At 36.4% G+C, this 15,838-nt stretch overlaps 1 protein-coding gene across 6 annotated transcripts in view; it reads right to left on the bottom strand.

Annotated features, from left to right (window-relative positions):
- The window catches only part of A1CF (APOBEC1 complementation factor), an 82,645-nt gene that overhangs the window by 32,029 nt on the left and 34,778 nt on the right, over nucleotides 1–15,838 (bottom strand). For 5 of the 6 annotated variants that reach the window (XM_043926623.1, XM_043926624.1, XM_043926626.1 and 2 more), the window contains 3 exons: nucleotides 7,863–7,997; nucleotides 5,932–6,062; nucleotides 642–880 (listed from right to left, as the gene is read on the bottom strand). In XM_043926623.1, coding sequence (XP_043782558.1) covers nucleotides 642–880; nucleotides 5,932–6,062; nucleotides 7,863–7,997 — 505 coding nt within the window. Of the gene's footprint in view, nucleotides 1–641; nucleotides 881–5,931; nucleotides 6,063–7,858; nucleotides 7,998–15,838 lie in introns of all 6 variants that reach the window. The other variant, XM_043926627.1, reaches the window with a different exon arrangement.

Here is a 15,838-nt window from a genome sequence, read left to right as displayed (position 1 = left end):
AGAAAGTGTCTTGGTGGAAATTTCTAAGCCTAGGAATTTATGGTTGTTGCTCAGACAGGACCTACCTTGTTTTTATAGCACCTAACTAAGGTGTCCTTTTATGGACATCACCAACAGGGCCTCCCTGTCCATCACCAACTCCAGGAGTTTACTCAAATTCATGTCCATTGAGTTGGTGATGCTACTAGGGAGTCATAATAAAAGTATGCCACTTAATTGTCATTGGGATAATGTTTCACTTACATATTTATTATTTCCTCATTTTGATGGATAATATACCTTATTTCTAATAAGTCTGATAATGAAAATGATACATAAAGATACCTGTTGATTGATAAATTTAAGGAGATTCTTCAGTTTAAAAATTCAGTATAGGGTTTCTATAGCTCGAGGTTCTAGATTTCTCCTGTGCATGTGTATTGGATTTAATACACAGTGAATAGTTTTCAGAAGCTAATCTGTGAAAACTCTAAGGAACAGAATTAACTGTGAGAAAAGAAAGACGGAGAGTTTAAAATGTTACCTAATGAGAGATAAAGAGCAAAGAAACAGACTGCAGGGTTTTCTTCCTCTGCTAAGGAGCCCAGCAGCCGGAAGCAGGCAGAAGGGAGTGAAGCCTCCTCTCTGAGGATGGTCCTCACCTGGGAGAAGCTTCCTCCGGGCCATGGCTGCTGCCCGGTGATTCTCGTACTCCACGAAGGCAAAGCCGCGGTTTTTGGTTTTATCTGCAGCACTTGGGTAGACGATGACATCCACGACTCCTTCGGTGACCTTTTTCATCTCTGATAAGATTTCTTCTCTCTTTTTGGTCTTTGGGATTCCCCCAACAAACAGTCGGCAGTTGTCCACACTGGCACAGACCCCTAAGAGGCGCCCATTTCTGCCAAAAGAGCAGGTGTTTTGATTGGTGAGAATCCTTGTGTGGTTAAGGTGTAAGACAGAAGTCGAGCGCGTCTGGCCTTGGAACTTTTATGGTCTGTGGATGTGTGATGTTTGGCTACCTTTAGGGTTTAGATTGCTTTTGGAGAGTGGTAAATGCTTTTGAGAAATTCTGCTTTAAAAAAAATTTTTTTAAAATTGGAGTACAATTGTTTTACAATGTGTTAGTTTCTGCTCTACAAAAAATCAGATTAGCTGTATGTATACACATATCCCCTCCCTCTTGAGCCTTCCGCACGCCCTTCTATGCCACCCCCTAGGTCATCACAGAGCCTGGAGTTGAGCTCCCTGTGCTATGTAGCAGCTTCCCATTGCTATCTTAAAAAAGAAAAACAATTGAAGCTGGGTAGTATCTGCTGTCTTTAGACTCATTGTAAATTCGCTAGCTATTGCCAATCCTCAACCCTCCCAAATATTAATATATCACCAATCCTGAGGCCTTTACACCTGGCCCAACCTACACATGTAACTTGCCTGGCTGCCCTGAAGGTATCTGAGGTTGCAACCCCTGGTGCTCCCTTTCTTTTCCAACCAAATAGAAGCTATTCTGACAAGGTCACTATTCAAGATAGGCCATATACAGAATTGATTTTCACATATTATCTTATTTGATTGATACAAGGAGAATGTGAGATAGGCAAACTAGGTATTGTTTCCGTTTTGCAGTTGAAGAACTTGAGACTCCAAGAAATGAAATGACTTGCTTAAAATTTTGTAGGTTTTAAGATATAAAATTGGCCTCTGGGCTCAATTCAATCCCCATTTCTCACACTGTACAGTGTTGCTTATTAGCAAGTTGATGGGTATGTTTGCCAAGATGAGATCGGTTCAACTTTTCCAGGAGCATTTGGCAAAATGCATACAAAAAGTCTCCATTGTGGGAACCATAGGCCATATAATGGCCCTCTGGAGGGAGTGTCCTTAGAAATAGAGATGAGCACTAGAATTTTGTGTAAAGTTATTCGCTGCTACTATTTAAAATCTCTCCCAAATTGGAAATGAGCAAAATATTCCATCATAGAGAACTGGTTTAATGTATCTCAGCTGAGACGACATTGATTCTAGGGCTGGATATTTCCTCATTGTATACTGTGGTGTGTTTGTCCTCCCTAGTTCTCACCCACTAAACACCATTAGGTCATCCAAGAAAACCTCTTCACCATCTCATATCCCTTAGGGTAGACAATACAATACGGCTCCTGGCTGAGATGCACTGTTAAATAAAAGATGAGCATTCGTAACATAGAATGCTCTGTAGTCAATAAACACAGTAACATAGGAGAGTATTTGATAGTTGAAAACACCAGTTCACTCTGTGCTGTTGGGTTAAAAAAAAAAAGACTATAAAATGAATATATGAGAAAGCCACTTTGATTAAAACTGTATAGAAAGTCTAGAATGACTATAAGAATTCAACATAGTTATTATCTTATCTTTGGGCAATAGGGCAATGAAGGAATGGTTTGAACTTTTATTACTTTTTTTTTTTTTTTTGGCTGTTTTTGTGTGTTGTGTATTAGGCTATGTGACTTTTGTAATAACACAAAATTATTAAAAATGGGTAAATTTCCCGTAAAAGAAACCACTAATTCATTAGGAATAAAAAGTGCTTAAGGGGGAGATTGCTCTTAATTCTTGCTTCTAGTGGTTCTCAGTTGTGTGGCAGATGTTTGACCAGGGTCTATGCTTTGCTGAAGAATCAATAACTGCGTATCAGACCTGTGACAGGTCCGTCTCTGTTTGGTGAACATTGTCCTAGGAATGTGGTTTTTCTGGAGCGGTGAAAGTGCTGATAAAACGAACTTTCAGTTTTTTTTTTAAAAAACAACTTAAACCTTTTGCTTCAAGATATTATTTATTTAGAAAATGTATTATTGATCATTAAGGGGCTGGTCTTATCAGTTACCAGTAGGGGGAGCCTGGAGTCTCCATATCCAGTTTTCAGAGCTGTGTGATTTGTCAGGCAAACCACTGCAGTGTTCTTGCCTGGAAAATCCCATGATCAGAGGAGCCTGGTGGGCTAAAGTCCATGGGGTCACAAAGAGTCCAGCATGACTGAGCGACTAACACTTTCACTTTCCCAAGAATTGCTTGGAGATGAAAAACTATCTCTCAAAAGCTGAAGGCATGACTTTAATGTCACCAGAAGCCAGGCATTTAGAAGATACTCAGGGGATATTTGATGATGAGGAGGGTGACATGACAATTTTGAGTCTCTGCAAAGGTTATTCTCCTCTCTATAAGAAAGGTTCTCTCTCTGGCAGGACCCAGGCAAAAAGGATCTGGTGTCTATTGAACTATTTCACATTCCCTTTATCCTACTCATTAAAATTTAAAGTCACTCTGTGCCTTCACCTTGCTTCTGGCATCCAACCTGAACTTCAGAATTTTGGCCACCACTTTTCTCTTTCCAACTACTTTGTCGTATTTCTCCTCTTCCTTCTCACCCTCCTCCTGTCATCACCATAACCATCAGCAGACATTTATAGAGCATCTGACATATCAGGCACTGAGTTTTACATGCATTATCTCTCTCTCTCTTTTTTTTTTTCATTATGCCCCCCATGAGGTACAGATACTTTTATTTCTATTTTACAGATGAAGACACTGAAATTCACTGAGGAGAGTGTTATTTCTCAGTGGATCATGCTTATTGTTCATACCCTATCTATTTTCAAAAAGTATTGACAGGCTCCAGTGTGTAACAGTATCCTAAGGAGATCCAGCAAACATTGATTCCCTACCCAGTCAATTCTACATCAATCTCAATTTAAAAGCTCTTTTGGCAATAATCCTGACTGTCAAGATATCCAGATACCATGAGAGATCAAGGAATGGAGAATCCTCTAATTCCTGAGAACATATAACTAATATCAAAAGCTATACTAGGATATAGCTTTTTATAGTCCTTTTTGAAACAATTTGGTATGTATTATTTCATATGATGGATGCCCAGAATAACTCTGTGTGATCACATGATGGCATAACAGTGATGCTAAAAGAGGTCAAAGGATTTGTTCCAAGGAATCTGGACTAGACCTCAGATCTTCTGATTCTCATCCCCCAAAATTCTGCGCATAGCAGAAGTCTTTTGGATCCCCGGAGCCATATGTTGGGGGAGCCTCCTTTATGTTTTTTCTAAGACTCTGTTCTAAAATCCAGTCTTGAGACTGAATGGCTAGACCAGTAGCAGCTGCCAAGTCCAGTCAATCCCATTGTGGTCAAGGGGTTTAAGAAAAGTGATCCAGTAGTCGATTGACTTACACAATTACAGGGATAATGTGGAACTTATTTTGGGCCTATAACAAGTGAGAGAAAAATAATGGTAGGAAATCTACTGTCTTTGTACTCATCAAATTTCAGATTCCGTCACTTTTAAGGTGTGACTCTGTTACAGGAAGGAATGTCTTCCTTCCTTCCTGTGAAAAACAGCATCTCACAATTAATGTTGCTAATGTGTGACTTCTGTCATTTATTGACCTATTACTATGTTCTGAATACTGGGCTAAACATTTAAAAATCTTGATAACATCCCCATAATAAATCTATGAAATAAGTATTATTATTATTCCCACTTTGTAGATGAGGAAATTGAGGCTCAGAGAGGTCAAGTCAGTTTTTGACACTCAACTGAAACCTGTCTGACCCCAAGCTATTCCTTTTTCACTCGGTACACTAATCTTTGCTCTGGGTGACCCTGGGCTTCCTTAAAAAAGGATTTATGGCAGTTCCCTCTAGTTTATGTTTTGGAACTCAGACATTTTCATGAAGTTTAGTCCTATTGCCAATTTATTGACTGTATAGGGTCAGTTGTGTCCTGGAACCTTCTGCTAATTTCAAGTCTTCCAATATTACCTTTATTTGGCTGACCCCCAAGTTTATGCTCCAATCGTGACCATTCTCCTGACTCTAATGTCACACAGTCATCTCCTCAGTGTCTTCCCTGGGACATGTAATGTTCATCTCAGGTGTTGCCTGTCCCAAACATAGCGCTTCATGTTTTCCTGCTATTCTCCCAGCCTGTTCCATCTCAATGACACTATCACATCCAGAGAAACTTCAACCAAAATCCAGTTTTCTTCTAAATCCAATACTTAGCCAGTCTTGTCTATTCAACCTCCAAAATATCTCTCACATCTGCCATTTTACCACCTACACCACTAACCAGCCCCTTTGTCTAACCACCAGCATTTCCTGCCTCGTTCTAGACACAGTGGCAGCCTTGAAACTGATTTTCCCTCTTTTAGTCCTTACCCTGGGTCCTTAATAGCTGGAGGAATGTTTTAAAACGTATGACTCTAGTTAAACTCTTCTGTGATTTCCCCTTTTGTTAGACTAAAATCCAGATTCTTAAAGAGGAAATATGACTCTCCAACTAACTGTATTGCCCTCAATCCTCCTCGCTTCACTCTGTTCTGAACATTGGCTTTTTTTCTGTTCTCTAAAACATCATGCTTACTGTCATTTTGAGACCCTTTTTACTTGTTGCTCTTTCTTTCTCTGCAATGATCTTCCTCTAGGTCTGACTATCATGGTGGATTCTTTTCATTCAAGTCTCAGATCAAATTTTGCTTCCCAGAACTGTATTTTCTTAAATACATCAAGTTAGAACAGCAACCTCTTCACACAGCTTTATCCCATTTCCTGGTTTTATTTTTCCAAACTCTTTTGAATACATCCAGTTGCTTACTATGACTGGAGGAAAGTGCTCCCTGATACTTCTAATGGTTTGAACAGTGGCCAGCACATATTTATCAAATGGATAAATGAATGAATTTTGTTTCTTTGAATAGTTTACAGAACTTAGTCTGGCACCTTATATAATGTTGGCTAAATAAATTTTTCATTAGATTGATTTCCAAGGAAAAGAACTAACCTATTTTTTCCCTGATTTTGGCTATCTTTTGCATATACTAAAATATAGATAAACTTGATAGAACAATAGATAAAGGTACATTTATTCACTTTTAATCTAGAAGAGATAGATCTTACCTGATTTCATAATTATTAAGTTGCTTGATTGCATTCTTGGCTTCCTGTTTATTTGAGAATGTTACAAATGCATAGCCTCTATTGTTGCCATTAAAATCCATCATCATTCTCATTTCATAAATTTTACCAATCTACAAGTAATGAAAAGAGAGAATTCATATTTAAACACACATACACACACACATAATGTTTTGTGAAGTCTGCCTCTACCACATTTGGTATTTGCATCCCATATGAATGGTTCACATGTTTTCATGCTGGGTTCAAATTTGTCTTCTGACTCATCGGCAAAGTCAAGATAAATAAAGAAAACATGTGCGAGTGGCATTTCAGCCTGAGTTGCCAGAATATATATATTTTTGACAGAGCAAGTGACCTTTCATCACACAATTATCTGGGGATTTATACACTGTTTTAGGGACCAGAAAACACATTTGTCATCAGAAGTACAATTTTTCGATAGATTTGTCCTTATTCTCTACATTGACCTCTGAAGTCTCCATAGTTTTATCTTTACTTGGTTGTACTCTACCCTTAGTGTTTAAAAACCAAAACTAGGAACATTTATTTGGAACATTGCAAAACTGACTTATTTGCTATCTTTCCCCGCACCGTAATGCAAAGGTGAACAGAGCAGTGTATTTCAGAGGATGGTCTGGGAAGCCCTGTTTTCTGTAGGGCTGTAGGCGTCTGTAGGTGGAAGGCAAATGCTAGTGTTAATGCAACTGATCCGGGGCCAGACCTCCCTGGCCACGGGCGCGCCCTCTGTCCCTCGGTGCAGCTCCTGCTTTGCCTCTATGCTACTCTCTCCTGCTTCCCCAACCATTCTCCATGATCCAGATACAGTCGTTCATTATTGCTGGTTGCTGTAAAAGGATGGCCGACACAGATGTGAGGAACATGTGTGAGAAGAGGCACTATTCAGCAAATGCTATTATTGCAGTGCTGGCTCCCGCTCAGCTCAGCCCCACCCCATGCCACCCCAGGTATTTGCTGATGGACACCTCTTTCTCCTGGGCTCATTAGAAAAAAGTTCAAGCATGTCTCATCTGCATTTCAGGTGGCTTTGGCACTTATTTTCATGTTCGGTATATAAGATTCTTACAGGATGAAGTCCTCATAATTTGTGCATGTGCCAACTGATGTTGTTTGTATAAAATTAACAGTAGTTCTGAAACAGGCTGAATTCCACACACACACACAAACACACACAGCTGATTTGGGCATTAGGAAAAGAAATAGCTAAACTCTCGTTTTCACTACATTTTCTAGGAATGTAATTGTTTTAAACACCACCTGGTAAATTATCAAGAACGTCAATTTTGCATTTTCACTTTAACTTTGGGTTCAGTAACAAAATATAATTTAGAGTTAAAACTGAGGAAATTTATTCCTCAATTATGTAATAACTTTGAAAAACCATGTTATTAATCTTGCTCATCACATTCAAAGTTTTAGAAAGAAATTTTTTCATTCTGGATCAGTATATACAGGTACATGGTTGAGGCATGAGTAACACATACACATTTTTTTAATGCGACAGTCTTACACTTTATAAAACCATAGTAACATTTCAAGTTGAAACAATAGTTTATTTTAGACAGGTTGTTGTAGTGTTGTTCTAGACTGACAGATATGTTAAGCTTGCAGTAAGATGGCTTTGCCAGTGGAGATGGGGGGTTGAAGTACAGATTTAAAAGTCATCAGCAATGGTAGTTTCAGCTGTGAGTAATAGAGCAGAGAGAATTCAAGGCATTGATAATTAGAGGCAAATCACTAATAGCTAGGAAGGTTTTAACTTTGTCCATGATTGAGGAATGGCAATTGGAAAAGAAATCATCACTGACCAAGAAAAATGAGGGTGAAAGCAAGGTGAAGAGAATAGTATCTTTTTCCTTAAAAGATTAAAAAAAAATCATCTTCAGACTCACTTTTTCACATAGTGGGATAAGCTCATCTTCAAAAAGGTCTCGGGGGAGTTTTCCAATAAAAATTTCACAGCCCCTTTCTGGGGGTGCAGCATCCCAACCAGGTGGGGGACCACCATATTTTCTTTGTCCATTTTCCTGCAAATTCCATATGGAGTATAGGAGGGAGAAAAAAGCAATACAATCTTTAGTTTGAGTTCCTTGAGCATTTTCAAAATCATTTCTTAATAAGGAAGATGCTTATTGGCAAGTAATAGTAGTAGACTGGTCAGATAAAAATTGAAGTCTTCTCAATGTGGATTTTAACACCATGTTCTTTGTTTCAGGGACTTGCTCCAGATAAGCACAGTGAAAACTTATAAAGTGCTGGACAAATATAAGGGGTCATCATTATTTTTTGATTGCCATTCAAACTCACCAATGCCTGATCATCAAAGAATCTGACCATAATTTGAATCTGGGGTTCTGATTTAATGTTGAAGTCTCTGAGGGTTCTGGACCTGGACTATTTGGCTCTAGGATCCACTAGCTGTGGGCCTTTGGACAAATGTCTTGATTTCTCAGATCCTGAGTGTTTTTCAACTATAAAGTGGAGACATAATCAGTTTTTTATTAAAGGAGATAATGCATCGGATGTCCATGGCACAGGTCTTGGCATGTGATATATATAATAGTTACTAATCCTCTTCTTGCCTGCCTAGATGGAGATTGTTTCATGAGCAAGGCAATGTGAACCCCTAATTAGAAATATCATGAAGGTTACCATTGGAACTAGTTAATTTGGGAGGTCCCCAGGGAGGGACTTAAATCTGTCTTTGAAGTTGACAAGACTGGTGAGAGGTGTTCACTAATGTTTTATCTTTGTGGGGAACCAATGCTGTTCTCAGCCCAAGTATAATTAGCTTCTATTTTTTCCTTTGTCATAAAAAGACCTTTGGTAAATTCAGTGTCCTTTTTTTTTTTTTTTAATTGGAATATAATTGCTTTACAAAGTTGTGTTAGTTTCTGCTATACAACAGTGTGAATCAGCTATATAATGTCCTTTTCAGGGAGGAGTAACACAGGGTTTTCTGCCAGTGCTGTCTTTATTTTTCTGAAAGTTAATGACCTAAAAATAACTTCAGGGGCCCCAAAGTGAAAGATAGGCCTAATCCACCACTTCTGAGCTGACAGTTCATTTGCTAAAGAGGGATAAATTTACTGTTCACTTAGGCATAGCCAGAGCTCTTTGTTATTATACTTTATTGTGATTTTTGGAAAAAGGAAAATGTAAGGGACCAAATGTCTGTATTCATTACTAACTTCTACCATGATTACTTAAAAAATTTTTATACCATAAAATGATACATGATGTTGGAAAAAACATGGTAATGTATAAAGTAAAAAAGAAAAATTTCTCAATGTGCCACCCTACCTGTTTGTAGAAGCAGTTGTTGTTTGTCTGCCTTTCCAAATACTTTTCTATGTATATTTCTAAAAGACACATTTTAGTTATTGAAGGACATTGTTCTACGTGGTAGTTGTTTGTTAAAAATCAAAGTAAAGCAGTTTCTAGTTTCACTGTTAAATCTTTGTGAATACTAACTTGAGACTTTCTCAATTATTTTATAATTGATAATACAAAAGCTTTTTGGATTACAGTATTTAAATAATGTCTTTAATTGTAATCATGGCTAAAATTCCTAATAATTTAATCATGTTGCTTTAAATTAAAAAGATGTCATATGGGTGTTCGACCTTGCCTTGATTACTTTTTGCTATAAATAAGTAGGTGCTTCTCATTTTATTCCACAAACATGGAAATATTTGCCTCAAGGGTTCTTGTATTTTTTTTTCCTTCCCCTATATTCTTTTAGGATTATTCATTAAAAAAGCTTTCACTGAGAAATCTGAGAAATGAACTGTTTTATACTTATAGGAAAAAACTTAAGAATTCAATGATCTATGTCCAACCAAGAATTTCCTAAAAAATGAATTTGATATTTTTGGAGACATATTAAAGCTTTTATTTACTTAACAAATATCTATATAGTGCTTACTACATACCAGTATCTCTTCTAATTCTCAAACAGTATTATAGATTATGGACTATGACTATCCTGATTTTACAGAAGACATTGAAGCCCATAAAAGATTAAGTAATTTGCCAAGATCCTGTGGTTGGGAAGTGGGGAGTCAGAATTTAAAGCCAGGCAGTCTAGTGTCAGAGTCTATCAGCTTAATTTCTACTATATTTTGCTTTGTTATATGAAAGCCTATTCACTTATAACAGATTCATACATTCAGTTACTTATTTATGAAAAAATTGTCATGCCATTAAATTGCAGACTCTCTGTTGCTTTTAAAATCATTCCAACTTCCAATCATTTTACTACACAAATTTTGGAAAGAACATATTTAATACCTGCTTCTTACAGAGAGAAATATTTCTATTGCCCATTCTATAGTCCACCTCCTAGGACTTACTGTTACCGCTGAATTGACGCAGATCCCTCTGAGGCCATTTCTATTTAAGTATCTGGCGATATACTTCCCAATGGATTATTGGAATAAATTTACTATAAACTTGGCAATATTTGTATTATTCAACCTAAGGAAACAAAGTTTCATTGCATAATAGTGAAGTGGCTATTTCAGAATTTCTCATTTGACAAGTTTTGATAGCTTGAAAAAAAACAGGCAACCAGCAGATTGACCTTTAGAATTTCCTCCTCAAGTTTCTTGCTATTGCTAAAAATGTCACCAAACTGTTTTGTGCATATCATATATATCGGAGAACTCATGTGATTATGAGTCAAAATGATTGATTAGGAGAGATTATTAATTCTGTTGTTTCTGTAACACCAACAGTATTTTGGGGAATTGCCAAGAGTCTGACTGGTGCAGAGATGCCATGAAGTTCAGACACTGGGGGAGATTTGCCCTATGAACAACCCACTGGGCTCAGAATGCACCAACTAGTGGAGGTCCAGGCCAGTTTAAAACAGGCTCTGGGCATTAGTCATGGGGTTAGAATAGCTGTCCATTACTTGGACAGTTGGAAGCTGAATTGCTGGTATTTTAGGCACCATGCGTATAGTTGAGTTTAAAATAGATAAAGCACAGTTAGAGCTGCTCCTCCCTCTCCTGGCTGATGTCCTTCTTATGGGGTGCATTCTTCCAGCAGCATACATGTATAAATAGTTAGAGATTAAAAAATACAGGTTTTTGTTTTCTATGAGAGAGTGTTCATTAAACTTTGAGATCTTTTATTTTTCCATTCAAAGATGTGAATGTCACATATAAATAGATGAAAATCTTCAACTACATGAATTTCAAAATAAAGACCTAATTCTAACTATAAATCCAGTGTCTTTAATTTAGATACTGAATACTGAGCTTACCCATAACTCAGTTATATGTTAAGAGTATTTGGAAGTCCCTTCTGCCACAGATATTTTAAGCCCTTTCATGAAGGAACCTCAGAGTCTTTAAGAAATTTTATATACCATCTTCTTCTCCTTGGTTAAAACCATCCAACCTTTAATACATGATTCTGAGCAATAAATCTTTGCTTGAAGGACAAGCAGACTGAGTTAATTTGGGCCACCTGGCATCTGATCTTTGACTACATCTGAGAAATCTGGGCAAAACTACCTTTTTCCTGTAAGAGTTAAAAATGCCCAGATACTTGCTTCTTTAGTGTCCCTTGTAGCTGGGATAGTTCTGGTTATAATAAAGTTAAATTGGGTTCTGGTGCAGAAACTGTCATGGTGCTAATATTAGCATTGACGGTGGATATGTCTTATTACCATTCCAGATTTGTGTGTGGTTTGGGTTTCATTTCTAAGAGTTTACCCTTTTTGAAATTATTTTGTTTTAATATTATTATATATTTTTAAAGTTGAAACAGTTAATTTCCAGTGTTGTGTTATTAATAGTTTTTGGTGTATAACAAAGTGATTCCGTTATACATGTATATATATTTATATATATATATTTTTTTTTCGTAAAAGCTTACATCTTTTTTACTCTTGAATCTAGTTCTCCAAATCCAAAATTTCTAGAAACCAGTACCCTTTTAATAAACTTTTCTGCTTAATCAGCCAGAGTTTACTTCTAACACTTGCCCATAATAGTAACAGCAACTGGAAAAACAACAGCTAACCCTGAGTCAGGATCTGTACAAATGCTTTCCATGTATTAATTAATTTAACCTTCTCAACAAACATATGAGGATATTATTATTACTTTCATTTTGTGGGTAAGAAATTCAAGGCACAGAATGTGTCCAAAGATATACAAACAGTAAGTGACAAAGACTAAATTTGAATCCTGAGTTCGTGCTTGTAGTTTTAGCATTAGTTTTCTTTTTTAAAAATATTAACCTAATATGTTCATTTTACAGATGAGGAAGCTGAATCCAGAGATATTATGTGGCTTCCGTAAGGTTGCATTGGTTTAATTTATTGCAGAAAATATAGACTAAAAGTCCTCTGGTTCTCAGTCTGGTGAACTTGGCATATGTACTGTTCAGAATTCATGAGGACCTTTCTTCTCAGGCTTAGCAGTCTCACAATTTTCCATATTGTGTGCCACACTCACTTTCTTGTTCAACTTCATCAAACATGGATACCAGATGGTTGGTTGTCTTGATAAATGGACCCATTCATAAGGACATTAATTAATGAACCCTCATTCAGTCTATTTTCCTGAGTAGTAATTTCAACTCCTTTCACTGGTTCTTTGGAAATTTTATATTCCAAATCTGTAATCATCTTTGTGGTTCCCTCTGGTCCTTTGTTTCTTGCCAAGAGGGAAGAAACTGTGTATGTTTCCTTACTAAACTGCTTTCAGATGTTCCCCAACCCATTGTCCAACTGACTATGTTTGTATCTATTTCTGTTCCCGTTCTCTTAAGTGCTGGACAATCTCCCCAAGTTTGGTGGCATTTCTAGCCTTCACAAGCATGCCAGTCACCAGCGTCATACCAAGAACAATGGTTCTGTGGCTAAACTCCTGTGGTCTGTCCTCATGGTTGATGCCTACACATGGAGAACAGCTCTATGGACTGTGTCTATTGGGGTTCATACATCACTACCATTTTTCCTAGTTGCTGATTTGTGAAATTGAATAAAGGTCTTTATTAGACCTTATCATTATTATCTTCCACCTGTAAAGCATCTATATACCTCAACATGTGATAGGGTTCAAGGCAAATCTTAGGGGCCTTAAATAAGAGGTACCAAAAGAATCTCCTTAGTTGTGATTTTACCTTTGGTTTGCTAATGCTATTATTGTTGTGGAGGACAACAGGCAGTGCTATAAGGAATGTTTATTTTGTTAATTCTGTTTGAAAGATAACAGTCTGTTTTGTGTATTGTTTGTTTACCCACACATCTTAAGATCAGTGACTTCAAATTGGTAAAATCTACTTTAGGCTGAGAAGTTTTCCAAGGCAGAATTTATCTAACTTATATACTTTGGAAGTTGGCATTACCCTTGTTCGGTTTTTTTTAACAATCTTTGCAAGGCATACACAATATGAATGCCAGATATTTTTCTTAAAATAGAAAAATAACAACTGTAGTATAAAACTGAATAAGTGGGATGTTGGAATTTGTAGAAATATGGTACTATAGTTAGTAACAAAGAAGCAAAACCAGGGCATGACTATAATACATGGATATAAATTTAGTTTTTTTATCATACAGCCCAGAGTTTCTCAAAATATCATATGTGAGGTGATATTAGGTAGTTTATAGTCAATGTTTTATTTTAATAGTTATGTTTTATTTTAATAGTTATGCATTTATTTTATTGCACATTAGGAATGTAAAACTTTTCCTATTTACATAAGTTAGAAAAAGTCTACTTTTAAAACTAAACAGTATTTCTGTTCAAATTTTTTATTAAATTCTAAATATTATTGGTGGTGGTATGTGTTTATGGCAAAAATCACACAGATGCAAATAGATTTTGACTTTTGAAAATTTATCTATTTGTTTCAGTCTTCAAAAGGCTCTCACATTTGGTCTTTAAAAAGTGTATGGTTTGTCCATAGAAACAACTGTTAGCAAATTATGAATCATGTTTCTGATGTATCATTTTGGAAGAGTGACGGTTGAAATCCTATTGCCTAGGAAGAGTTCTGATGTCAAGTGGTTGGTTGTCTTATGAAGGTAGAACTAATTTGTTATCAAATGATGACTTTAATGGTATCTTCTAATATTTCCCCTTTATTTTTAAGATTTATGTGTGACAACCACCCTTTAGGATTTCAGTATTTCAGTAGTGGAAGTATTTAAAAGCAAACAGGTTTTTAAAAAATAACTTGTGTTTTATAAAGCTTCCTAGACATTTTTGGCTAATTCATGGGAATATGAAATTCAAGGTTATCCTTATACAAATTTAGAAATCAGAAAATATATTTTTTGGAGTGTATATGTGTGTTTCTGCGTAAGAGAACAAGGGAAATGCCAATTCACTTCTAAGACACTGTTTACATTTGCCCTGAGGTTCACTAATGTGGACTGCAAAGCATATATTATCTTGCGACTAGGATTTACTGTGCTCATGTTCACTTCTGGCTCTGGGTATGTGTCTCATCTCACCGCTCCAACCTGCAGGAACCTACAAATTATATCTAAGAAATAACTAGATGAAAGCTTTGGTGATTTCTTTATCTGTTTTGGGCTTGAATCATTTTGGAATGTGTAATTCATTCAATAGGCCCATCCAGCTTTTTATTATAGATACAGTTTGCCCTTTTGCATTGACTTAACTGGTAGTAGTTGGAGATCTGGTTAAACGACATAAAGATATTCACATGCAGATTTGACCTGATGACCTTATGTAGATAAAAAACATTTGTTTCAGGTTAATTGTTCTTCTATCCTTTTCTAGTTCAACGTATGCCAAGGAGAATTCCGAATGTACTTGTTCTTTTAGCAAGTGAGAAATCTTATACAGTAATTATTCTCCTTACCACACCCAGAAGAATTTTTGACAAGCTAAGGGACTCAGCAAGGCACTAAATCTTTCCTCAGGAAATTCTTCATTTAAAAGGGTAAAAGATTAATGAGGTGATTGCAGAGGTCTTGGGAGGGTATTAGGATGCTTGTGAAATGGAGTCTGACTTATGCCATATTTAAGTATGGAAACATATTCATAGAATGTGTTTTGAGTTAGTTAATAGGATCCTTAAAGGAAATATAGGGATTTTTAAAATCCAATTGCATATCCACTTAACACTTCGTCCATTAATTATTCAATACTTAATAACGTTCTTTGCATTGATTCACTGTCTTTAACTTATGCAAGAAAGTATCATTCTCTTAAGTGGTGTATAATTTCCCACAAATAGAAGGTCATTATTTAACACTACAAAAGAAGGAAACCGTGATCGAATTCTAGTCAGACATTGTTATCTACTAAAAACTGATCCCTAGTCCTGTTCTCTGTTTTAAAAGATTAGCAGGGGAAGGAGAGGTGTTTAAGATGTACCTCTAAAGACTTTCCTCGTCAGAAAACTTAGAATTGAAAGTGGAATAATTCTCTCATGGTGAAATTCAAGGTTATTGAATGCTCTGTCAATGTATTGTTCAACATCACTTCAGCTCTCTGCCCTGCATCTCTGAAACAATGTTTAAAAAAAGGATCATGGCTACTGAAATCCCACCCAGCTTCATGATTATACGCTTTTGTGATCTCATTTTTTTCTCTTTAGCTTATGTTAGAGAGTTCTCTTTGCATGTCATAATAAGACTTTAGGTGAAGATTAAGAGCCAATTATTTTTTGTTGCTGATTGATATTAAACCAACACGTAACAGTTTTAAAAGTCCTGAAGTTACCTGCAAACAATGTCTAAAGTTCAAAACTGCCATCAATGCTTCTGTGTGAGTCATGAAATTTACACTATTTTTTAAGGCAACAAAACAGAAACCGTCATGTCTTTCTATTTTAAGGGGAAGCACTATAGTTCATATTTTGCAAATAT

Source organism: Cervus elaphus, chromosome 15 (assembly GCF_910594005.1).
Source record: "Cervus elaphus chromosome 15, mCerEla1.1, whole genome shotgun sequence".
Taxonomy (NCBI): Eukaryota; Metazoa; Chordata; class Mammalia; order Artiodactyla; family Cervidae; genus Cervus; species Cervus elaphus.
The sequence above is the reverse complement of the archived record's forward strand: the minus strand, read 5'-3'. Positions and strand labels throughout refer to the sequence as shown.